This window comes from Trachemys scripta, chromosome 3, assembly GCF_013100865.1.
Source record: "Trachemys scripta elegans isolate TJP31775 chromosome 3, CAS_Tse_1.0, whole genome shotgun sequence".
NCBI classification, from domain to species: domain Eukaryota; kingdom Metazoa; phylum Chordata; order Testudines; family Emydidae; genus Trachemys; species Trachemys scripta.
In genome coordinates, this window is record NC_048300.1 from 17,334,677 (window position 1) to 17,360,656 (window position 25,980).

The 25,980-nt window shown below is 41.6% G+C and overlaps 1 protein-coding gene across 2 annotated transcripts in view; it reads left to right on the forward strand.

The window, feature by feature from the left end:
- Positions 1 to 25,980, forward strand: part of ACTR2 (actin related protein 2) — a 46,545-nt gene that overhangs the window by 17,293 nt on the left and 3,272 nt on the right. Inside the window, exons 3-9 of one of the 2 annotated variants that reach the window (XM_034764226.1) lie at positions 909 to 923; positions 2,900 to 3,115; positions 16,385 to 16,457; positions 21,004 to 21,140; positions 23,445 to 23,594; positions 23,940 to 24,085; positions 24,620 to 24,752. In XM_034764226.1, the coding sequence (XP_034620117.1) occupies positions 909 to 923; positions 2,900 to 3,115; positions 16,385 to 16,457; positions 21,004 to 21,140; positions 23,445 to 23,594; positions 23,940 to 24,085; positions 24,620 to 24,752 (870 nt within the window). The remainder of the gene's footprint in view (positions 1 to 908; positions 924 to 2,899; positions 3,116 to 16,384; positions 16,458 to 21,003; positions 21,141 to 23,444; positions 23,595 to 23,939; positions 24,086 to 24,619; positions 24,753 to 25,980) is intronic. The other variant, XM_034764227.1, reaches the window with a different exon arrangement.

Here is a 25,980-nt window from a genome sequence, read left to right on the forward strand (position 1 = left end):
TGAGGAGACCTGGGTTTTGATCTTGGATTGGGTCACAAGTGAAAATGGCATCCTAATCCCTGCTTTTCCACAGAAGTACGTATCTTGCAGTGTAGCACAATGGCTGTTAATTCTCCTAGCCCCACTCCAGCACAGCAGGGTACTGCATGGCAGAACTGAGATGCTGAGCTGTGTAGGGAAGTGTGCACGAATCTGCCTGCACTGTACCCTTTTCAGGTCACTGCTATTGCTGTGTCACTTCATGAGCACTTAATTCAGTTAGAATGAATAAACAAACAAACAACATTTCAGTTTATGCACTTTATCGATTTGATTCCATTTAGTTATGTAGCTATTCCATAATTTAGAACTACAAAGGAACTCACAAGTTTGTATTTTAGCTTAATATTTTTATAACTGTTATAAAAATTCAACTCTAAGGGTTGGAAGGATGAATATTTTATGGGAAAAAAGAGGTGGAGGAAAACCGGGATCGAGGTAGCAGTGTGCTGGCATTAGTTACTTCCAAATCCGCCACACAATTGGTCTACTCCAGTTCTACCACTCACACTGGATAAAATTCCATTTTAATTGGATATCAGCATATAAAAGATCTTGCTTCTCAGAAAAGATACAAAGACACTAGTATATCAATAGCATATTGTGAATAAAACTGAGATGTCCGCCACTAAACTAATGGAAACAAGTTAATCACAGACAGAAATGGCTTCTGAGAAGAACAGCAATGTCGTTGTCAGTGTTAGCTTGGCCCTAACTACACTAATTCAGAACACTAGCAGCAATACATATAAAGCACAAAAGAGATGCATGTATTGTGTACTTAAAATAATTTGAGGATTTCCTTTAGGCCTTTTCTGACTCTCTTGCTTCTACCTTCTTTCTTCACCTTTCTTGACCTGTTGAAGTAGAATAACAAAAAGATGGTAAGTGAGGTGCCCCTGTACTGTTTGTTTTCCATGCTTTATGGGACGTAGTAGCTGTTGCATTATTTTGATGCTTTTTAATGTTTTGTCTTGTCCCACATTTTACATTTGATTACTTATTTTAAACTTTGTTCATTGCTTTGATTTAGTAGCAATGAATTCCATAAGAATTTTGTATATTGCTTCTGATTAGACATGACCTGTAGTTATGTGCAGATGCAAGAATAATTCATTTTTCTATAAGATCAACATGAATTTAATGTTAACATTAGAAAATGCTTTATCTAATATAACAAAATAATGAAGATAGGAAAAGATCATGGCTTTTCCTTGACCTTGTCCTGTTCTGAGGTATACACCATGCACAGAACAGATTTCAGATGGTTCTACTTTAACTAGCGATTTGTTAAATAAAATCAGAATTTTATGAATTTGTTGTGATAGAACTGATGTTGTCACATGGCTACTTAGTGGTGTGTTTGTTGGAGTGAGTTTAGCAAATTATGATCTTCCTAAAGTTTAGGGGTTTAGGTTTATAATTTTTACATAAATAGTCCATTCTATGAAAACTGTTTTATAAAACTAAGAAAACTGATTAGGGGACTCAAATTAAAAATCACGTAATAAAATTATTTCTTTACCAGTTACTAGTAACTTCTTAGATTATTAAAACTAAAAATAATTTAAAAGTTCCAGTTTGCTTTTCATTATGTCTTTTTCTTGTTTCTTAGCTTAAACAGAGAATCTGAGTCACCTTCACCTCTCAGTGGCACAGTGGTTGGGTTGTAAACTCTGCAGTAGACTATTTGGTCAAAAGCAACCATTTCATTGTACTTAAATGTTATAATAATGGAAACACTTATTATTTTGCTAGATTGTAGAAATCCAATCTTTAAAAAGAGGATATATTTTAATTCATTTATTTAAATATGGTGGTAAATCAGGCATTAAGGCTCCTCTGGAAGAAGATGGGCTGTAGTGGGAAGCAAAGGTAACATTTTATTGTACCCACTTGCTTCAGGAAATACCTGTGGAAAAGGAAAGAGTTTTCTTATATAATCAATTTAGAAATGGACTATATGAGTCACAACTGGGTAATATGTGTATTAAAATATCATACTGGGGTAGGTATTTTTGTTTTGTTTTTGATGCAGAATAAATGGGATTTATATCAGTTATCTGTCTACCCTCTTAAAACTTTACTGGCGTAGGTTTAGTTAAACCACTTTTTATTTTAATGTTTAGTGTGGTACTTCCAGTCCCTTATTTTCTTTTGCTACTTGTTCTGTATGCTTATGCAGCTCTCATTATTCCTGTTTTGGGAATGTGCACAGAAACTTGCAGCATGCATGAAAAATTTTTCTGCCAATCCCACCTACTATCTTTTATGTGTTTTTTCACATCTCAACCTATTCAAGTGAGTATTTGATGAAGTAATTTTGGAGATCTCAATGAATAAAAGTTTATACATACACCTCTATCCCGATATAACACGACCCGATATAACACGAATTCGGATATAACGCGGTAATGCAGTGCTCCAGGGGGGCGGGGCTGCGCACTCCGGCGGATCAAAGCAAGTTCAATATAACGCGGTTTCACCTATAATGCGATAAGATTTTTTGGCTCCTGAGGACAGCGTTATATCGGGGTAGAGGTGTACTAAGGTTTCTTTACTGTTCCACCGTGACAAAGTGCAGGGTAGCTTCTTACTAAGGTAAGTTTGATTTAAGATTATGAAGTCTTCCAAATATGGATTGTCTTAAAAGATCTAGTATGGGTCTCAGCCAGATTAAATATTTTGTGCAGTAAAGCCTACTTTTTATACATAAAAACTAATTTCAGGGCATGGGCCATTAAGTACATATAATCAGATGCAAGTTAGAATATCTTTTATTCTTAACATCAAAAACTGCTAAAGAATAATGAAAATTCTTGTAAACTGACATACAAACTTCAATACTGTAACTTTATAGGATCTTATGGTTGGTGATGAAGCAAGTGAATTACGCTCAATGCTGGAAGTTAACTACCCAATGGAGAATGGCATAGTCCGGAACTGGGATGATATGAAGCACCTCTGGGACTACACATTTGGACCAGAAAAACTTAACCTCGACACGAAAAACTGTAAAATACTACTCACAGAGCCTCCCATGAACCCAACGAAAAACAGGGAGAAGATTGTAGAGGTATGTTTCTTGACTTGAATAAGGAAAACCTATTTGTGGAGAGCGGGAATTGATGATGGCAGGCACTAAATTTTGTCTAAGAGGTCACTGCTTTTTTAAAATGTAAGATAACCCCTCAAGGCAACATTCTTCCTCGCAGAAAATGTGAGAATTGTTCACAGCCTAGAATAGTCACCTTCCTAGTTTATTCAAGGGCAAACAAGCCTACTTAGTCCTAAAGTCTAAACAGACTAGCAGTCCCATGCAAGCTTCTGTACCGGGAAACCACTGATTCAGGCACTGAAGTTCAAATATTCCTGCATGTCCCATCCCCATTGACACAATAAGGTGAGCTGATGGCTAATACATAGGAAAGGTCTTCTAGAACCCAATTAATCTTCCTTCACCTCCCTTTCTCGATGACTTAATCTTGCAGTATTCTGAGTAGATCAAATCAAGCAAAGCACTAAAGTTCATGCTTATCTTTAAGCATGTGAACAGTCCCATTGACTACTGGATATTGGATTAGTGCCAGAGTTCTCGGCACTTCTCAGGATCAAGCCCTAAATGAATTTGACTCCAACTGGGAGATTAGCAGAGTTTACAAGGGAAATTAAGGTGGTGGCTTGGAAGCAAGGAGTGGTTTACCAGGCAGAGTGCATAGTGTTGCTGTAGGCACCTGGGACATACTAAGAAAGAGTTGATTATTGCCAGCAAATCCCCCCTGCCCTCCAAATCTGTGATAGGTTCTGGGGACTATTTAATGACAGCCTTTCTAGGATGGAGGTCCTGCAACTAGCTGTTGGGTGCCACACTGCTGTCTGGTGTGGGTGAGGTCTGAGAGGGTATGTCTACACTGCAATTAAACACCATAGTTGGTCTGTACCAGCTGACTCGGGCTCGAGGTATGCGGCCATTTAATTGTGGTGTAGACAATCCAGCTCTGGCTGCAGCCTGAGGTTTGGGACCCTCCCACCTCACAGGATCCTAGAGCCTGGCCTCCAGCCTGAAGCCAGATGTCTACACAGTTTTGAAAAGGTAGTAATGTGAGAACAACATAAAACGTGTTGACGTTCTGTCACTTTATTATTCCAGCATCATAGACCTCTGTTAATGTAAATATTCAGTGTAGTTTCAAATGTGGCAGAGAATACCTCGGTAATAACCTCTTCTTTCAGAGACTTTGCTGCAGGAATAAATTGATTATTAAAAAGGTGATATTTTAACTGAAAACTTTCAAAGACTCTGTAGAACATTAGTGTTAACGGATATGAAACTAGAGGTTTCGGTGAGGAGTGAGCTCATTAGCATTAGATGATGTCATCTCATAATGCTATGTAAAGCAACGTTAGCTAGTAATGTCTGCCTTATCAGGTACATTCATGACTGACTGACTACTATGGTACAATAGACAGACTGAACAGTTCTAACAAATATATGGCTGCCTTCGTGGCATGAGTGATTGAATTTCCCCATCAGGTTTCTCGGCCATTCAGAAATCTATCAAGGTGTGGTTGTTTTTTGTTTTTCTAACTTATCCAAAGACTCTCTTGTGATGATTCTAGTACAAAATTATCTTGTTCAAGCTCACCATAACTTCTGAAGTGTGTTTTCTATAGTCTGTTGTTTCATAGAATTCATTGGAGGGGAAATTACAGTACTTTATTATGCCAATTCAGAGAATGTAAACCTTAAATATGAGCAAGGGAATTAAGAATTTTTTTGTGTGTGGCACATTCCAGCCTTTTTATATAAAAACCTTTATAGTTTTTTGAGTGAAGTAAAAACGTTAGTTCTTTTAATGCCTCAGCTTTTTTACTGGATCACAGCATGATAAAATCAAATCTTTCTAGTTTTAAAAGGTAATGTTATAGAAAAGAATCAAAACTTTATCCAATTTTTTTCTATTTTTGAAGCTAGAATGAGAGGTCAACCCAAGATCAGATGAAAGACTTGAGTTAAGAGTTTCATAATATGTAACGAAGCTGTAATAATTCTGGTATATTTATCATGAAATCCTTGGTGCAATGCAACAAATTGCTTCTTAAAGAAATGATTAATTGAAATTAGTTTTTATGAATAGTCATTTTGACCATGTGCACTAAACGTATCCTGATAAATCCTAACAGTTATTTTAGTCTGCCTGGCTTTTGTTAGGGCTAGTCTACACTGGCAACACTAAAGCGCTGCCATGGTTTGTTTCAGAACATACCTAAAGAGAGACAATTTCAGCTTCGCTCTTCAGTGTAATTAGCTTTATAAGTGTCTTGGTGTAACTTTTGTCTCAACCTCTGCGTATCCATTAAATTCTCACACCTGTAACATCCCCTCTCAGGAACAGCCCAATTGTCTACCTTTCTGTGGTGTATTCTGAGGTGGTGGTAGAAGCATTCTCTGGCATTGTCACCCCATACAACTCCATTGTTTAGTATTCTGGATCATTCTCTTTTTTCTAGCTTCCAATGCTTTATTGTTGGGCTCCTGCCATTCTTGGAGAAAGACATTGGACTGGCAACAAAACAATAACTTTAATAGAAGCAAAGATTTATTTTGAGAAGAATATTCTTGTCGCTATTTGGCCATCAGATTTGTCAAATGTGGTGTGTGCCATTCATGTGGCGAGACTGCAATTATAGATGTCAAACAAAATAAGTTTAAAATGTCTGAAATAAGCATAGCTAAAAACAGAAACCTTATGTGTTTAATGCAAAAAGTATATCTTTCCAGTAATATCAGGAATATAGTGGAACGTGCGAACGCAGTAACTAATCCTGTATGCATATTCTGGTTATGGGCAGATAGAAGTTGTTACATATCTTTCTTGCATTACAATTTTGGTTCATTTTATGAGCAATAGAATTCATACAGATTGGGAACAGCAGTAATTCTATGTCAGTTGAGGTCTAGAAGCTCAGATAGTTTCTTGTTTTGCTTGCTGTTCTTTCCCACGCTCCCTTTTGAGGTAGAACACTATTTCTGCCTTGTAACTTACTAAACTGCTGTGTTTGTGCGCATTAGATCATGGCAACTACAGAACCTTACCCCTAATTTGTGGTATCTTGCACACACCTGAATGTGCAAGGTGAGTAGGGATTCTACCAAACTGTCTTCCACGTCACTTAGTTTTTTTAAGAACCCTACAGCAAGATGCTCCACAGCCTGATCTTGGTACATTTCGTACTCCTTGACTTCTGTCTTCCTATATATCACGCTCACACAAATGTTTTGGAAAAATGTATGCTGGTCTTTCCAGTATTTTTTGCAGTGTACTTGGGTTAGCAGGCTTTGGATTGTCAATTTTTAACCTGTCAAGATCTCTGCAGCCATTCCTAAATATGCTGGTATAAATTTATTTTTAAAATCCAACTAAGTGTCACAGCGTTATCCCATTGCAGAATTAGCCTAGTTACTGTTAAAAAATGAGGCCAGTAAAAGTAAATTTTCCTCAGTTCCTTTCTTTGTAGTGTTGACCCTGTGAGGGATGTGTGTTGAGTTGTTCTGGGGTTTTTTGAGGGTTTTTTTTTTTTTGTTAATTGGGGTCTGTAACTCATGGAATCTTTTACTCTTATATACAATAGAACAGCAGTAGTATGGTTTGGGGGGAGATTTTCGAAAGCACAAATGGCAGTTAAGCACCTAGCTGCCATTTATGCCTTTTGAAAATTGAGAAAGTAAAATCTGGGAAGAGAAGTCAAATGGGAGTTCAGTAGAGTCTGTAGAGGGGTTGTTAATGTTAGAGACTTAATAGAAGGAGGAGAAAACATGGTACAGTACTTTATATGGGAGAAATCTGAAGGCTTATAGAGTAGAACCTCAGTTACGAACACCTCGAGAATGGAGGTTGTTCGTAACTCTGAACAAAACATTACGGTTGTTCTTTCAAAAGTTTACAACTGAACATTGACTTAATACAGCTTTGAAACATTCCACTATGCAGAAGAAAAATGCTGCTTTTTATTTTTTTAGTAGTTTACGTTTAATACAGTACTGTACTGTGTCTGCTTCTCCTCCCCTCCCCCCCTTGTCTCTGCTGCTTTCTGATTGTGTGCTTCCGGTTCCAGTTGAGGTGTGCGGTTCATTGGCCAGTTCGTAACTCTGGTATTCATAACTCTGAGGTTCTACTGTATGCCAGAGAGTGGTGGGGGCAGGGGAAAGAAAATACACTTTCAAAAAGAAGGCCCCCTTAATTTCAAACTTGTTTTAAAACATTTAGACATATTTTGCAGATCCCTAAAAGTATGCCCAATTCTTCAGCAAAAAAGCTGTGACACATGATTGTAGGTCTTAACTTGCCAAGGAACAAATTTGTGAAACTGGCCAGTGTTTTAAATCGAGCAATGTTAACAGCAGACTTTTTGAAACAGTGCCAATGAGAAGTTGGAAAAAGTCAGTGCTTGATTCATTTAGGTATTTTAAGAGAAGTGAAATGTCATCTTTTCTTGGAGCTGTTTGTTTTAAATAGCTGTCAGAGCATTTCTGGTTTAACCAGTCTGTAATGCTAAAAGCTACTGAATTCTTATCAGTTTTTTCTGCTCTGGTAAAAGCATATTGAGACAAGGGGAAGTGGTCACTCACTTGTGACTCATGGCTGTAATAAACTGCGTGTTTTGTTCACTCAGCCTTTCTTGCCTTTGCTGTAAACTTGTCAAAGAACTACTCTGTGAAGCACTGTCCTACAGTCTGTGGAGTCTGTTTCTTTAAATAGTCAAATTGTATTTAAAATTATAAGCTAAAGGCAAATTAGCAATAAACTATGTAATTGTATTTTAATGGTTAAGGAGAGCTAGAGCACAGGATAAGAACTCTTTTTGATATTTAACTTGTGTAAGTTTTGATGCGTGCTGTTTCTTAGAACAATACACATTTGCAAGGTATAATTAAATATTGTGGTTATTTAACCGTACCATTTCAACCGTGGCTGACTTTAACAAATTGCTTTTTTAAATCCAGGAAGTCTGTGTCATTTATACTTGACTATAGCAGCCGGATGTTAATGTGTTTGAAAGAAGTTACCTTTACTTTGTATTATATGCAGTATACGTTTTTCTTAAAATGTTATATAATTTAAGAATTCTTAGCAAGGCCTCAGAAATTTACATTATTATTTTTAAATAGTAATTTTTGGGTTCTTTTTATTTGCTATCTGGTTTCTCAGGCTTTAGGATACATTTGCATACATTTTCAAAATTTTCTTCACAACCATACACTTTTTTAAATAATGAAAATTGAGAATCTTATGCAATCTCTTCATTCCAGCAGGTGGTGCTTTAAGAAAAACACCAAATATTGATAAGAACAGATACTACACTTGATCTTAGAGACTGATGATAAAATCGTGAATTGGCCACACTGTTGTCCATTCTATCTTCACCAAGAACAGGGAACAGGGAGGCAAAGCTGTATAAAATAGCTTGTGATACTGACTCCAATGCCCACAGTTGGTGCTGTGTATAGATTTATTGTAAGGAGCTGGCCCTATTCCTTACATTTCAGCCCTATGTTTTATTTCTGTGTATCGCACAATAGAACAGTTGAAGGAATGAGTCAAATAGACCTTGGCAACAGAAAAAAAGTTTAGTCGAGCTTCAGAAAGTGACAGGAATGTACACCTTTAACAAACAGTACGTTCCATGCCCTGAAGAAGAGTTCCGTGTAAGCTCAAAAGCTTGTCTTTTACCAACAGAAGTTGGTCTAATTAAAGATATTACCTCACCCATGTTGTCTCTCTGACTTCATTCCAAAGTCAAATTGCAGTAATGAAATACACTTCTAGCCTGATATAACGTGACCCGATATAACACGAATGCGGATATAACGCGGTAAAGCAGTGCTCCGGGGGGGGGGGGCTGCACACTCCAGTGGATCAAAGCAAGTTAGATATAACACAGTTTCACCTATAATACGGTAAGATTTTTTGGCTCCGAGGACAGCATTGTATCAGGGTAGAGGTGTACGTGGCTGCCTCCCACTCCTCAATTAGGTGTGGTTGTTTTTTGTTTGTTTGTTTTGAAAAACAGTTCAGTTTACGGAAAAAGTGGTGTGTGGGTTTTATTTACAGGCATTAAACCCTCCTCTTTCTCCCTCCCCTTTCCCCCCATTAAATTAATGTGGAATGTCTTTATTAACTTAGGGCATGGCTACACTTGCGAGTTAGAGCACACTGGGCTGCTTTCATGGGTTCTAACTCACAACCCGGCCACACTGGCAAGGCACGTAGAGCGCTCTGACTCCGCGGCTAGAACGCTCCTGGTACTCCACCTCGGCGAGTGGAATAACGTTTGATGGGCCCCCGCTGGAGCGCCACGGTGCCATTGTGGACATCCTGGTCTGTTAATGCGCTCTGATCGGCCTCCAGAAGTGTCCCACAATGCCTGTTCTAGCCACTCTGTCATCTGTTTGAACTTTACTGCCCTGCCCTCAGGTGAGTGCTTGCTCATGTCCATTCCACGTTGAGTGCTCCCAGTCCCTCTGACCCCATTAGGTCAGCCACCAGCTTCGTCGTCCTCTAGCACGAGAGAGCATGGTGCTCCAAGCTCCTTCCTTACACTAGGCCCTCTGGCTCCTTCTAGAGGCAAACCCACTCTTCTGTCCTCTGTGAGGTCATCCCCAGCCCACCACTAGTCACCGGATCCTCAGTACCGATTGGAGGCAGCGAGAGGTACTGTTTCCCATGGACGCCTAGAGAGGATTCTTAATCTGAGGGAACCCTGTGTTCAACCTAAGGGCCCACCGTTGTACATGCTGCCAGACCTCGGTATACTCCCGCCGGCCTGCCGCCCCCCCCCCCGCCCCCCCCGCTGGTATCTGCGAGAACAGTGGCCATTCTGGAATCCTTGGTGCTTTCCCCCAGTACCAGGTCGACCTTCCCACCGTTTCTACTCAGTTACTTCTGAGAGGCGGACTCCCACTCCTCCACAACCAGCACCAGACCACAACTCCAGTACCAACCCCAGTATTGATTTACAGCACGTGGCTCTTATGGAGGTTATTCAGGCTGAAGAAGAGGAAGAAGTCTCTCCTCCAGTACAGGCCTCTTCCTTTTCCTCCCCAGATGAGGCCATCTCTGGGCCGAGCAGCTCACTTCCCCAAGATGATTTTAGGGTTCATCAGGAGCTTCTAAAGCGGATAGCAGCTAACTTGGGGCTTGAGATTGAGGAGCTCAAAGAATCATCTCACAGCCTTATTGACGTTCTGGCTGCCGCAGCTTCATCTAAAGTGGCCTTACCCATTAATGAGGCAGTGATGGGTCCAGTCAGAGCCTTGTGGCAGACTTCATCTTCTCTGCCCCCCCCCCCTTCCCACGTCCCCACTTTGAAGAGGGCAGAGAACAAATATTGTGTGCCAGCCATGGGTATGAGTATCTGTACTCTGACCCCGCTCTGGGCCGCTTGTTATATTGATGGCTAACGAAAGGGACAGATGCCAGTTGAGTGCTACCCTGAAACAGAAGAACACACAGAAACTTGATCTGTTTGGGAGGAAAGTTTATTCGACAGGTAGTCTACAACTACATATCTCAAACCAGCAAGCCTTACTACAATTTGTGGGACTCCCTGTCCAAATTTAAGGACTTCAGGCCCCAAGACTGAAGGCAGGAATTCTCAGCCCTCTTAGAAGAGAGAGAGAATGAGCACCTCTCCAAGCAGCACCGGACACAGCAGATGAGGTGGCCAGGACAAAGGCCTCCTCTGTCACCATAAGATAATGCTCTTGGCTTCAGTCTTCGGGACTCCCTCAGGAGGTCCAGTCTATCCAATGGACCTCCATTTTGAAGGCTCCTCACTATTTTCAGAGCAGATGGACACAAGACTATGTAGCCTGAAGGATTCAAAGTCTACCCTCAGGATCCTAGGCCTCTATGCTTCATCTACTTCAAGAAAGCACTTAAAGCCTCAACAGCTGCCACGCTTCTTGGCTCCGCCTCTGAGACAGGATCCCTATGTGACGGGTTGGATCACAGAAACCCCCTTGGGAGCTGCCACCCGATGTGCAAAGACTACCCCTGCTTCTGTTTTCCCTGCCAGCTCAGGACTCCAGCACCCTGTCTTGCTGAGCCAGACACTCCTGTTTGGCTCCACACACAGATCCAGGGTCTGAATCTCCTGTCCCAAAGCTGCAAGTTTACCTGAAAACAGCTCGCAGTAGCGTGCTTGTCTTTAGCACTCAGATGCCCAACTCCCAATGGGGTCTAAACCCAGATAAATCCGTTTTACCCTGTATAAAGCTTATACAGGGCAAACTCATAAATTGTTCGCCCTCTATAACACTGATAGAGAGATATGCACAGTTGTTTGCTCCCCCAGGTATTAATACATACTCTGAGTAAATTACTAAATAGAAAGTGATTTTATTAAATACAGACAGTAGGATTTAAGTGGTTCAAAGTAGTAACAGACAGAACAAAGTAAGTCACCAAGCAAAATAAAATAAAATGCGCGAATCTATGCCTAATCAAACTGAATACAGATAATTTCCTCACCAGTTCCAGAGTGCTTCCTTTTAGCCTGGGTCCAGCAATCACTCACACCCCCTGCAGTTACTGTCCTTTGTTTCAGTCTCCTTCAAGTATCCTGGGGGGGGTGGAGAGGCTCCTTCTTTAGCCAGCTGAAGACAAAATGGAGGGGTCTCCCACAGGTTTAAGTAGACTCTCTCTTGTGGGTGGAGACCTCCCTCCTCTGCAAAGCCCAGCTCCAAGATGGAGTTTTGGAGTCACCTGGGCAAGTCACATGCCCCTGCATGACTCAGTCTTTGCATTGTCCACATGGCATCTTGCATGTCTCCAGGAAGACTTCTCATGTGGATTGGAGCATTCCAAGATGCATTGTTCCCTAAGTGTCTCCTGATCAGGTACTTAACCTGGCAAATTCCTTCCTAAAGAAGCTGACCAAATGCCTCACAAAGCTTACTTAGAAATCATGCAAGCATACACCACATATTCTTAAGCTTGAGTAGAAAATGATATATACGTACAAATAGGATGAATAGATATAGTAGATCACAACCCTTACGGAGATATGTTACATGGCACAGGCAGCATAAAATATATTCCAGTTATGTCATACATACATTTATAAGCACCCCCTCCCCATAAAGCCTTATGGGGTACACTGTCACACCCTATAAGAGAAAAAGGAGAGGTTATAAGCACCATCAGCTGCTTCCGTTCACCTCAACCTTCCTGCTGGGGTCTCATAGGTACTTTGGTGGGCCCAAGCAGGCCTTCTCATTAGCAACTCCTTCCCCAGGAGGTGCAGAACTTCCTACTGATGGGGGCCGTGGAGGAAGTACCTTGAAACTTGAGAGGGAGGGGGTTTTACTCCCATTATTTCCTAACCTCAAAGGGGGCCTTTGTCTGATCTTGGACCTGCGTCGTCTCAACAGATGTCTCAAGAAACTGAGGTTATGCATGGTCTCCCTGGCCTCCATCATTCTCTCTCTGGCTCCAGGGGACTGTACACCGCCCTCGACTTGAACACTTACTTTCACATTTCTGTCTTCCATGGCCACAGAAGAATTCTCAGGTTTATTGTAAACCAGACTCATTATCAATTCACCGCTCTTCCCTTCTGCCTGTTCACTGTCCCTTGGGTTTTCATGAAGTGCATGGCAGTGGTAGCTGCCTTCCTCAGACAGTGAACCATTCAGGTCTACCTGTACCGTGATGACTGAGTAATCCAGGGTCATACAGAGGCTCGAATAAATAACAGCATCAGCCCCGTTCCAAGCCACCTTTCAAGTGCTGGGCCTAGTTGTAAATGAGCAAAAATTGACTCTTATTCCAGTTCAGAGAACAGAATTTGTTGGGGCAGTGCTCGACTCGACCCAAGCCAGAGCCTTTCTTCCGGAGGCCCGATTACAGACTGTTAGACCTGATATGCAAGGGCATCGTCCAGTCAAGCAGGACAGCCTGGGTTTGCCACAAGCCACTGGGACACATGGCCGCGTGCAAATACATGGTCCGGCATGCAACACTACACTGCAGGCCCCTGCAGATATGGCTAGTTTTAGTTTATTCTCCGAACAGATACTACTTGGGCTACTCGGTGCTTACTGTTCAAACCCTGGTCCTCACCTCCCCCGACTGGTGGAAGGATCCAAGGTTTGTGACAATGGGAGTCCCCTTTGTTGCACCCCAACCATCGGTGTCCCTAGCCTTGGACACGCCAGACCTAGGTTGGGGAGCCCACCGTGACAGCCTCGGGACTCAAGGCCTGTGGTCCCAGGAAGAACTCTCCCTGCACATAAACATCAGGGAGCTCAGAGCAATCCACTTAGCTTGCCAAGTGTTCTTTTCCCAGATCACAGGCAAGGTCATGCAAGTTCTGATGGACAACACTGTGGCCATGTTCTACATCAACAAGTAGGGAGGAGCTCATTCCTCCTCCCTGTGTCAGGAGGCCGTCCGTCTGTGGGACTTCTGCATGAAGCACTCTATCCACCTTGAGGCTTCCCATCTTCTGGGACCCTGGAATGCACTGGTGGATCACCTCAGCAGATCCTTCTCCTCTCATCAGGAGTGGTCCCTTCACCCAGAGGTCACCAGGTTTATCTTCCAAAGGTGGGTGTCTCCCCAGGTGGACCTCCTTTGCGACCAAGCAGAACAGGAAATGCCAGCAGTTTTGCTCACTGAGAGGGCACAGCCCAGGCTCCCTCTCAGATGTCATCCTGTTTCCTTGAAAAGAACTTCTATTCTATGCATTCTCCCGGTTCATCTGGTTCACAAGATCCTTCTGAAAATCAAACTGGACAAGGCAAGAGTTGTTATTCTTATAGCCGACACTGATTCAGCATGCTGCTAGATCTGTCAGTAGCAACCTCACTTCTGCTCCCACTCTGCCCGGACCTGATTTCTCAAGCCCACGGTTGGTTACTCCACCCGAACCTCAGCTCCCTTCACCTAATTGCATGAATGTTAAATGGCTGAACCTGGAGGAGCAGGCCTGTTTGGAACAAGTTCAACAGGTCTTGCTGGGTAGTAGGAAGCCATCCACTAGGGCTACCTGCCTCGCCAAATGGAAGTGTTTCTCAATATGGGTGTCTCAATGAGACCTCTTTCTGACTCAGTCTTCCCTTCAGTCTATTCTGGATTATTCGTTCCATCTTAAGCAATAGGATCTAGCCCTCGTGTCTGTCAAGGTGCATTTAGCAGCACCTTTGGCCTTCCCACCCAGAGGTGAACTGCAGATCAGTGTTCTCTCATGAAATGTCAGTCCACTTTCTTAAAGGGCTGTCATTTTATTCTCAGGTCCGCAAGCCGATTTTCCCCCCTTCCCCCCGCATGGAATTTAATCCTGGTTCCGTTGAGGCTGACAAGTCCTCCCTTTGAACTGCTGGCATAGTGCCCTTTAAAATCAAAGCCCTTACATCAGATCAACCATACACCGTGTTCCTCAAGGACACGGTCCAATTGCACCCCCACCCGATCTTCCTGCCAAAGGTGGTTTTGCAGTTCCATAGCAACTAGGCCATTTTCCTGCCATTCTTCTTTCTGAAGCCTCTCAAGAATTCAGAAGAGCAGCGGCATCACTCATTGGTTGTTAGGCGTGCCCTCGCCTTCTGCATCGAGAGGACTAAACCCTTTCGCAGACCTATGTAACTCTTTGTGGCAGTAGCAGAAAGGATGAAAGGCCTACCAACGTCAGCCCAGAGACTCTCATCCTGGATAACCTCCTCTATTTGGGCATGCTGTGAGCAGGCAGATGTCCCACCTCCAGCCATTGTGATCGCTCACTCCATGAGAGCTCAGGCCTCTTCAGCAGCATTCCTCGTGCAGGTTCTAATCCAAGACATCTGCTGCAACCTGGTTATCAGTGCATAGCTTCTCATCCCATTATGCCATCACTCAACAGGCTCAAAACAATGCCAGGTTCGGGAGAGCTGTGTTGTAGTCTGCATGTCCATGAATTCTGAGCCCACATCCTTGGATACTGCTTGTGAGTCATCTGACGTAGAATGGACACAAGCAAGCACTCGAAGAAAAAACGTTTACTAACCTTTCCATAACTGTTGTTCTTCAAGATGTGTTGCTCATGTCCATTCCACAACACACACTCCTGCCCCACTGTTGGAGTTGGTTGGCAAGAAAGAACTGAGATGGTGCGGGGCCGGCAGCGCCCTTATGCCAGAGCATAAGCACACGACACCAGAAGGCGCTAGAGCCGGGCTGACGGATACCACTGAGGGGGAAAATCTCCAGCAACAGTGCATGTGGTGCGCGCGCACCTGTTGTAGAATGGACATGAGCAACACATCTCGAACAACAGTTATGGAAAAATTAGTAACCGTTTTTTCAAGATCTGTGGGACCTACACATGCCTATCACTACATGTGGTATACCTCATCCAGTGCACTAAATGCCACAATAGCAACTATGTGGGTGAAACCAGACAATCATTATGCTTTTGAATGATCTCACACAGGAAAATGATAAAAGACAAAAATACCGTCACCTGTGAATGAAGCACTCTTCACAAAGCGATCACTCTGTCTGACCCATCAGTCCTCCTCGTCAAAGGAAACCTGCACAACACTGTCAAAAGACGAGCCTGGGAGCTTAGGGGTAACTTTGCTAGACACTAAAAATCATGGACTGAATAGAGACACTGGATTTCTGGCTTATTACAATCTGCAACCCACTAACAATGCCCTGCCCAGCCGCCTCTCTCCCCTTTCTTTTCCCCCTCTTACTGGAGGTGTGTTAACAGGCCATCTCACCTTGACTGGTCCTTTGAAATATGTTAACTACTTATGCTAAATAATCTCTTCCCCCTTGTATTTAACTGTGACAATTGAGTACGTTTCCCAGACCTGAAGAAGAGTTCCATTTTAGCTCAAAAAATTGTTTCCCCAACAAAAGTTGGTCCAATAAAAGATATTACCTCACCCACCTTTTCTCTCTAATGTCCTGGGACTGATGTGGCTACAGCAACTCTGCGTACTGATAGTTTCTCTCATTTGCATGAATGGGGAACTGCTTTGTAAGAATTTAAGTGTTGCTTATTGGAGTGAAATAAATCACTTTCTGAAGTGTATAAAAAAACGGAATGGTTGTGTAAAATCCAATTATTACAAGAAGCTACTGGTGGGTACAAGGAATCAAAGCATGTAGTTGTTGCCCCAACGTGCAACATAATGCTGCTAAATATTTGTCCAATAAAGGTAGCAAAGATGTATTATTTCAATCACCTAATAATCACAGTAGATGTAAACTTTTCTTTTAAGCTGCTATAAATCTTTAAAGAATTTCCTCCTTATTTGGACACTAATTTTTGTTGTTTTTTTCTCCCCCAGGTAATGTTTGAGACATACCAGTTTTCTGGAGTATATGTAGCCATTCAAGCTGTTCTTACTTTGTATGCCCAAGGTAGGTAAAGGTTATAACTTAGCACATTTAATATCTAAATGCATTACGTTGCTGAAGTCTTAATATGGTATTAATAGGGCTGCTGATTAATTGCAGTTAACTCACGCAATTAACTCAAAAAATTAATTGACAGCCCCAGCTATTAATAAAGAAAAGATCTTGGTCCCAATTCACCAGTAGCATAACTGAGCCAGCTGACTAGAACTTCATCAAGAGTTTTGGGTTGATGAGCATCGGCATGAGTAGTACTTCTCATGGTCCGTAGCTTATTCCTCCTTTCCCTATAAAAATAACACTGTGGATTCTTCTTTGTAAATGCTAAAACCTGGTAATATAGAACGAGACTGTCTTTGTATCTCAGACGTTTAAAATGTCATTTTCAGAAAGTCTTTAGCATGTTTTCAAGAAAAGGTTCCAACAAGTCCTTTAAACTTTGATTTCATTTTATGGAAGCAAAATTACATTGCCTTAAGTCGATGCCTAAAAGTTGTGAAAAGCATTAAGATGACTGTGCTTTATTTCTTGGGCAAGAGAAGGAAGTAGATTTCTCTGACAAGTTGGAATAAATCATAATTTGAGTTTGAGCGTTAAGAGACTGGAGGTGAAATCCTGGCCCTGTTGAAACCAATGAGTGTTTGCTATTGACTGCAGTGGGGCTTGGATTTCACCCTAGGACTTGAAAGAGAGTTAATTCCAAGCATATGTGTATGATAACATGACTCCTTACACCTTTTATTAGTAGCATGGTGAAATTATATTTAAATGGTAGAATGTGCACAGCCTTTTTGCAATAACCTCTGTTATCACCACTTTTATGTCAAGAATGGTATAAATTTGCTCTGCCACACTACATGTTAAGCGCAAGATATTAACAATTGAACATGGTTATATTTACAAACTGAAGTGCTAGCTGAAAAACCGTTGAAACAATTTTATTCAGTACCGGGGGGGGGGAGGTTCTTAGAAAAGGGAAAAACAAACCATCTGCAACAATTCAGAACTTATAGAAGATGACACTAAAATTCAGCTGACACATTTATGACACTTGAGTTAAGATATTGCCCAAACTTCTCTTAAATCCCCTCTTTTATTGGATTCATAGCTGAACAATAAAAATTCTTTCCAGGCTGAAATTTGGCGCGCACATATTCTCACTGGGAGGGATTTTTCTTTTGGTAATTTATATTCCTTCTAGGCCTTAGGGAAGTATCCTCATTCCCACTGCAGGGTAGGTGATAAACCTCTCTATTCCCGATCAAGGGCCTGCATCCCAAACTGCTGTCCTAACTTCAGGCTCTTGGACAGGACTCCAGAGGGCAGGATGGACTGCAGACTTCCTTCCCACTCTCAACTTCAAGGGCTGCCTGAGAGTTTCTTGACACTGCCTAAAGTCACACTCCTATGTCATGGCCTGATTTCTTTCTCAGTGGTGCTGAGCGCTTGCAATGCTCACTGATGTCAAAGAGTTTGGAAATTTAGCCTATAATTCTATAGGTGCCTGCATTTCATGCATGGCATGTGATTTTTGAGACCATTCCTATGTAAATAGCAAGTTAAAAAATAATTTTAACCTTTAGAACGCTTTGATGTATAGATTGTCAGCAAAATGAATGCTTAGGACGGGATGTGTGAGACTTATAAGTATTTAATGTATCCAGTTTCCAAAGGGTTAATTCTGGGTGACACATACCCATGAACGTTATTAGCAGAAGTGAAAATACTCGTATACCTTAATATGTCATGTGTTCCTAGGAATTGCAGTGCACATGATATGCAACTTCAGTCATTGCTTTAGAGATCTTTGTAATACGCAATCATCCATGGTAGGGCAGGGCAAGGGGGAGACATCCAGTTTGCCTTCCAATTCAAAATGAATAAGTGTTATTGAGCACATTATGTATGTAGCTACTGTTAAAACTATGTCCCCAGAAACTAGCTACTGCTTTTACCTGGTATTTTGCATATCTATTTACACCTGAGGGAATTCTGCGCCAAAAATTAAACATTCTGTGCACGATATTTTAAAATTCTGCAAATTTTATTTGTCAGTAAATAAATGTGGAGGCTCCAGCATGGCAGTGGGGAGCACAGGCCTCTGGCTGCACAGAGGTGGGTGATCACCCTGCTACCTCTTCTTCCCCCCTCCCCCCCCCCGACATGGACTCGGCGGTGAGGCTGCACCCAACCCTGACACAGTGCAAGGGCTGGGCCTGCCCAAGAAACACCCCTGGGCTCTGCGCCAGGTGCACCGGGGTGGCTGGGCAGGCTCAGCCCAACAGGCTCCACCCTGTCTCCTCTTTGCCCTGCCCTACCATGGGCATTTACCATTGTACAGAAAACAGGATGGTGACCATGCATAACATCCAGCACGCATGGAAAGGGAAGATGACTGGCAGCGTCCGACTTCAGAGTCAGCGAGCCGGAGCAGCCACCCTCCCTCACCTGGCAGGAGAGAAGCTGCTCCATCCCACCTGCTTCACTCCCCACCCAGGCCTCGCTTGTGGGGAGAGGGGCTGAGCGAGCCGGGGGCAGGGAGGCACAGCATGGGAATGACTGAGACTCCCTCCCCCCTGACAGTCCGAGCAGAACAAGCCCTGGGCAGCTCGGCACTCACAGAAATGGGGGGGGAGGGTGTGAATGGCACATGACCCTGCATGCTCCCCCACGCCTTGCCTCTGAGGGGGTAATGTCTGCTTCTGCCCCCTCTGCCCCCCCCAAAGTACATGCATGGGCTTCCCTCCCAGTGATTTACCTTTCTGCCAGCTGCTCTGGGCACCGGAAATGATGAGCCTGCACTGCTGGGAAGGAGCACCTGACCGCTGTTGCAGCTTTCCTTTACTTCCCCATCAGAGAGTCATATTTTTCTGAGGGGAAGCAAAGAAATAATCAGGGGACATGAATTTTGCGTGCACACAGTGGCACAGAATTCCTCCAGGAGTAATCTATTATATTTTTTAAAGAACGATCCTTATCCATCAAAATTAAACATTCCACATCAGTCTTTTTACAGTTAGTCTCCTGTGATTGACTAGTTCTTTCCTTGCTGTGGTGATAACATTGTTCTGCCTTATATTACTCTGCAGGAATGTTCCATTTATAAACTAGTTGGCAGATACTCCAATTCACTAATATACACGAGGCTCTGTTATGACAATTGTATGCGTCCATAAGTAACCAAATCAGTATAATATCTTCAGCCTCATTCCTGATGAAGAATTAATAGTTTGAAAACTCACTATTTAAAGTGAATTCTGAAATTCAACCTCTAGTCATAAATTCCAAAACCCAGAATCCCATTTAAAACCTCATTAAAGGGGTATTGTCAGATTAAAAATCTTATATTTAAATGTATTTATTTGCTTGTGGTAACACATCAGAAACTAAAGCTAAAGATTCTACTTAAGCTCTGTACTGCAGACATAGACTATGATAGCATAGCCCCCTAGTGTAGTTGCAGTCTACACCGACAGAGTTTTTCTGCCAGGTAGGAACACCATCTCCCCAAATGACATTAGCTGTGTTGACAGAAGCACTCCTCTGTTGAGTTAGCAGTGTCTACGCTGGAGAGTTTGTCGGCATAATATGTACGTTTTTTCACAACCCTGACCTACTTAGCTATGTTGATATAGGTTTTAAGTATAGACCGAGCCTTACTTTTCATCATTAACTCTAACTAGTAGCTTTCTGCATTTTGCGTATGTGACCAATTCAAGGCCGTTTCACTTTCTGGATGTTCTAAATTACCACAATAATGTGTTTCTCATAACTTGACTAAACCAAAAAAACCCCAACTTCTCACTGGAATTAGACTTCCTAAAGGTTTGGCAAACCCCTTTCAAAACCCAAATTAATCTCAGACTGTCCTGGGAAAAACGAACTTAGAATGGCCAGTTTGTCGGCTCTGCTGTAATTTTTAAGTGGCTTTTGTTTACGTCCTACAAAATATGAAATTACAGAAGCCTCAAGTCATGCACTCCAGCACCAACCAACCCAAAATCACACAATTCTGCTCAGTTATTCAAATAAAGTAAATTACGTGTGGCATGAATGAGATCTCCAGGTGTTCAGCATCTTTGAAAATGAGGCTAATTTTGCACATTAATACAGAAAACAGGAGTTTATGCCCCAACCAGCATTTAACCAGTTTAAATATTCTCTATTTAATTGGAATGTGATTTATTGGGATGTCAGGATATGAGAAAAAATTCCATATGATGGGGCTGCAGTCAGTTAAGAAGGGTTAGTAGCATTTTTTTGTTAAAAGATTGGGGTGGAGGAGTTCATCTCTGTTCATACAGAATTTTCCAAGTAAAGTTTAAAACAAATAGTTGAAATGAAGTGGAGCACTTAATTTTACTACAATATTTTATTTTAAAATGTGATCAGACTTTTCTCAGAAGGGGAAAGGTCTCTCTTAATTAGGTCTGTTACTTCATCAGGGCAGTAGTCTGGCCACCCGGTTGGTCCAGTTAGGAGGACCCTAATGTACTGTGATATATCATTCTCTGTATCTGCTTTTAGATGTAATATTGCTGTTCTTACTTAGGCTTATTGACTGGTGTTGTTGTGGACTCTGGAGATGGTGTAACTCACATTTGCCCAGTATATGAAGGTTTCTCTCTTCCTCATCTTACCAGACGACTAGACATTGCTGGGAGGGATATTACCAGATACCTCATCAAGGTAAGCTGAAAAAAAATTTCTTGGCGCTACAGTCCCTATCCTAGTGATAGGCTGCTCTGTGGCCTCTATCCAAGTTCAAATCAGTTGAAGCCTAGAAAGTGGAAAGCTTGCTAGTAGTGGAGAAATCTGTCCTCTTTCCTCTCAGTCTAGGGGGGAAATTGTTCTTGTATGCTTTTCCCCAGGATGCCTTAAAGCAGGGTCATGTACGTGGTATGGAATTTGCTGTGGGATCCATTTTTAAAAATATGTTTCTAGTCCTTATGGGTTGCAAGAAGAACCTTCCAACTACAAACAGTGTACGTCAGTGCACTGATGGTACTAGTCTCTCCAAACAGCTGCTCTGCGGTGTGTGAACTGGCCCATTAATCTCAGTGCCATGATACCTGTGAAACCTAAGAGCAGTAATATTTAAATTGTCTGTCTATTTCACTGCTCGTTATTTAGGCTGAAACTTCCCAGCTGAAGTGATTATTTCACAATTACAAACTGCCTCCCATATTCCAAAAGCCCCAGCCACCAGCCCACCCCTAAACACAAGCTCCTCTGATTATCCGGTGTATATTAAAAATGGCAAATGTGGGAATAAGTTGAATTTAATATCAAAACACACTACCAGGGCTACTGTATTCCTACATAAACGTTCATATTTCATTTGTTAAATCCCCCTTTTTAAAATTTAAATTCAGCTGCTTGCAGCATGCATGGGAATTTCCCTTTAAAACCCAGGATTTCTGTGCTGCAGAGCCCAGAGCCTTGCCCAGTGGTGTTCTGGAAAGAGTGGATGGGGGGAGGGCCTCAGCAGTTCTAATATTTTGCATTCTTGGGGCTTGCTTTGCAGTGTGGATAGTGGGTGGTGCTTCCTGTCCTCTGATCCTTCCCTGCCTAACCAATGCCAATCAGAAACCAAAGATTCGGAGGACCCCTTTAGACAAGGCCCTCCTGGTCATTGTTTCCATTGCCAAAATGCTGGACTTGAGATGTGCTGCCCCAAATTCTGCCTCATCTCCCTCTAAAAACATTCATACTAGACTGAGTTATACTCTAAGGGTATGTCTTCACTACCGGCTGGATCGGCGGGCAGCAATCGATCTATCGCGTCTAGTCTAGACGTGATAAATGGATCCCCAAGCGCTCTCCAGTCGACTCCTGTACTCCAGCTCAGGGAGAGGTGCAGGCAGAGTCGAAGGGGGAGCGTCAGCAGTCGACTCACCGTAGTGAAGACACCGCGGTTAGTAGATCTAAGTAACAGAGCTGAAGTTGCGTAACTTAGATCGATTTTCTCCCCCTCCTCCCCAAGTGTAGACCAGGTCTAAGAGTCAGACTTCAAAAGGGAGCTGTGAGTAAGTGTGACTTGCGTACCAATGAACCAGAAGGTATAAGTATATACTTGCACAGGAGTCTAAGTTGGTAAGTAACTTACACTCCGTAATACATTATTTCTGAATTTGGTCCCACCTGATGTGGGGGAAATCCATTTGGAGAGGTTCCCATAGTGAGTTTCAGTTAATGGCTACAGTGACTGCATACCTGAAAGGATTTCACATACTATGTTTGGTAAAGCTGTTAATCAATTTCACGACATCTTTGACTGGCATATCAAAAACTAACGTAGCCTGGGATTTAGCCACTCAAATTGATGAAGAATACATTCTGTGCATGTGAATCTTCAGAGCTAGATTTCAGAGTGATAGCCATGTTAGTCTGTATCAGCAAAAAAAACATATGCCCAAACAAATTTGTTAGTCTCTAAGTTGCCACAAGGACTCCTCGTTTTTTCAGAGCTAGAGTAATTCTTTTAAAGATTTTCAAGTATGTAGGAAAATCTTTCCCAATATTCATATGACAATGAGGAATGTGGTCAAATTAAAATAAATTGTATTGTTGCTACAACCTATAAAGACCTAAAAGAAATCAGCCGGATTGAGAAATCACAATGAAGCTCCAAATTTTGAAATAAAATCCCAAGAAAAAGAACAATTTGTTAGATCTTTCTTTCACTTTTTCCTTTGTAAAGATCATAATGAAAACAGTAGTGCAGAACGTATCTTCCACTTTTCAGAGTTATACTGTCATATTCACGCTGATAGAAATAAATGCAGTTTGATCCCTCCCCTTATTTTCTTAAACTTGATTCTTGTCACGTTTTTCATTGAATTTGTCTTTAGAGAAGTCTCAGTTTCTTCTGAGAAATACAAAAGAAGGGGAGAAATCAATTAAATGTGCATGCATATACACTTAATCACGGACAGTGAGCACTGAGCCACTCTTCAAATTTATTGCTAACCCAACATTCTTTTCCCATAGTTGCTCTTGCTGCGAGGATATGCCTTCAACCATTCTGCTGACTTTGAAACTGTTCGTATGATCAAGGAAAAGTTATGCTATGTGGGATACAACATTGAACAGGAGCAGAAACTGGCCTTAGAGACCACAGTACTAGTTGAGTCCTATACGGTGAGTGTATATATATGAGAGATGTACATCAATTTTGAAGTTAAACTCATATGATGAAGACTCTCTTCCAGTATAAGTTAACACCATTTCAGGTGGTAGACTCCTTGCCTTTGTAAATAGCTGCAGATTACGTTATAAAATGACTGCAAGACTTGGAACTTTCTTTCAACAATACTAAACAATGTTTTTAGTAATGGCTTGAAACTATAGTAAGTTTTTTGGAAAAATATATTTTTCCTATTATGTACTGTTTCATAGTGAAAGATCCTGCTTTTTTTGGTCTACTAAGTATTAGTATCTAAGTAATATCAGAATAAGCTTTTATTTGTGCTTTCTATTCTATAGCTCCCTGACGGCAGGATTATCAAAGTTGGTGGAGAGCGTTTTGAGGCACCAGAAGCTCTGTTTCAGCCTCACTTAATCAACGTAGAGGGGGTTGGTGTTGCTGAACTGCTGTTTAATACAATCCAGGCTGCTGACATTGACACCAGGTAAGAGCAGGACATCCTAGAATGCTATGGATCGTCTCTAAAACTTCTATCAGGGCACAAGTGTGGACAAGGAAAAATCAGTTCACCCACAAAAAATGGACCTTTCATAGCAATAGGCGAAAGACATTTTCTAAATACAGGTGTAACTCTAAGTGTGAGTGAGGTGTTTCCTTGTGAGGTTAGTATTCACAGGTTAACGTAATCTCTCTTTGAAATGGAGTTTGTAGTGCTTAGAACTAAACAATAACAAACATACATTTAGGACACGCAGCGTTATTCCACTCCTAAAATCTCTGCTCTCCAAAGCATATTGCATGGAGAGTTTACATTGAGCAAGAGAATATGTATCTATTTCAGAGTTCATTATAAAGGCATTGTGTCTGTTCAGTGACAGCTGTCTGCATTTCTTGGATTTTCACTTACCTGCTTACCTGTATATTGGGGTTTCTGTATTCGTTGTACAGAGGAGTAACTGTTGCCGCTAGAAAAAATGTGTTTTTTTGTTTGTTTGTTTGTTTTCCCCGCCTCTATTAGGTCTGAATTCTATAAGCACATTGTATTGTCTGGAGGTTCCACTATGTACCCTGGGCTGCCTTCACGACTGGAACGTGAACTTAAACAGCTGTACCTGGAACGGGTTCTGAAAGGAGATGTGGAAAAACTCTCTGTAAGTAGTGATTGATTAGTTGCTTCATTTGTAGATAGATCAGATATCCTGAACTACCACTAGAGGGAGCGAGATGGTCAGCAATAGGATGGAAAAAGCAATATGTGAAGTATTAACATCCCATCCTCTCTAACTGAAACATCAGTGTTTCAGAATGACCAGTACAGACTTTGTATAGCCATCCTGGTGAAATGTTTAAATACACTTGAAATAAGGCCACAGTACTAGGTTAAGCAGAGGTTTCAATGTAAATATATGCTGTTAAACTTTGGTGAGCAGTCCTGCTCTCAGACCTAACTTGGCACCTTAGGAAATGAGCTACTATTAGCAAGAAAATTAGTTGCCTTTTCTAAACAGTGGCAGTGCCTGCTCCATGTCAGTTTTGAATTTTAGCTCTTAGAGCTTGGATGGCTTACCTGCCTCTTTCTCCTTGAATTTTTTATTTTTAATACCGCATTCCACAATTACTCTGTGTGGCTCAGTCTTTTCCTTCCCTTTAATTCATTGATAGTTGTAGTGGGCAGACGTACCACTCACGAGAATTGCAGAACTAAGATTGCATTGTATTGCTGTCTGCCTTGTAGAAGGAAGGTCTCTCTTTAGAGAGGAAATGCTTTTTGGAATGAAGGGGTTTGTTTTTCCCCTTCAGTCTTGAATTGCATCCAGATTTTTTTCAAAATACCTTTTAACAAAATACATTTTAATAAAACATTTGCTCTCTAAATCCCCAAAGAGGACTTATTTAAAGAAAGTTTTCTGGATCATAATTGGACTAAGCTCATCATATAGGTAGCCAGAATATTTAAACTGTACTAATTAGTCATGAAAATACTTAACATTCTTTTATCGTTTTTAAATATTCCTAGTTTGGTGGCTTATATATTTAATGATCACACATTTAAAATGCAAAATAGTGCAGTGTGTAGGATTCAATCATCTACTCTGTAAGGGAACATGGAATAGTTAAAGTAGAAACCCAGGTGTGGAATCTTTTCCATTCCCCCACCCACCTGAGACTTAGTATAACTCTGGTCATATAAACTGTATAATATTTTGTGAATTGATGAACTGGTAACTTCCCTGATAATCTTAGCTATCAAAGCTGAACAAGTAATTTAGAATGTGATTCTAACCCCTGGACTTCTCTATAGGTACACTCAAGATTCAGTTTTGGAGAGCAAGTTAATTGTTTCTGGTTTCCAATGCAAAGTAGCTATTTTATTGATTG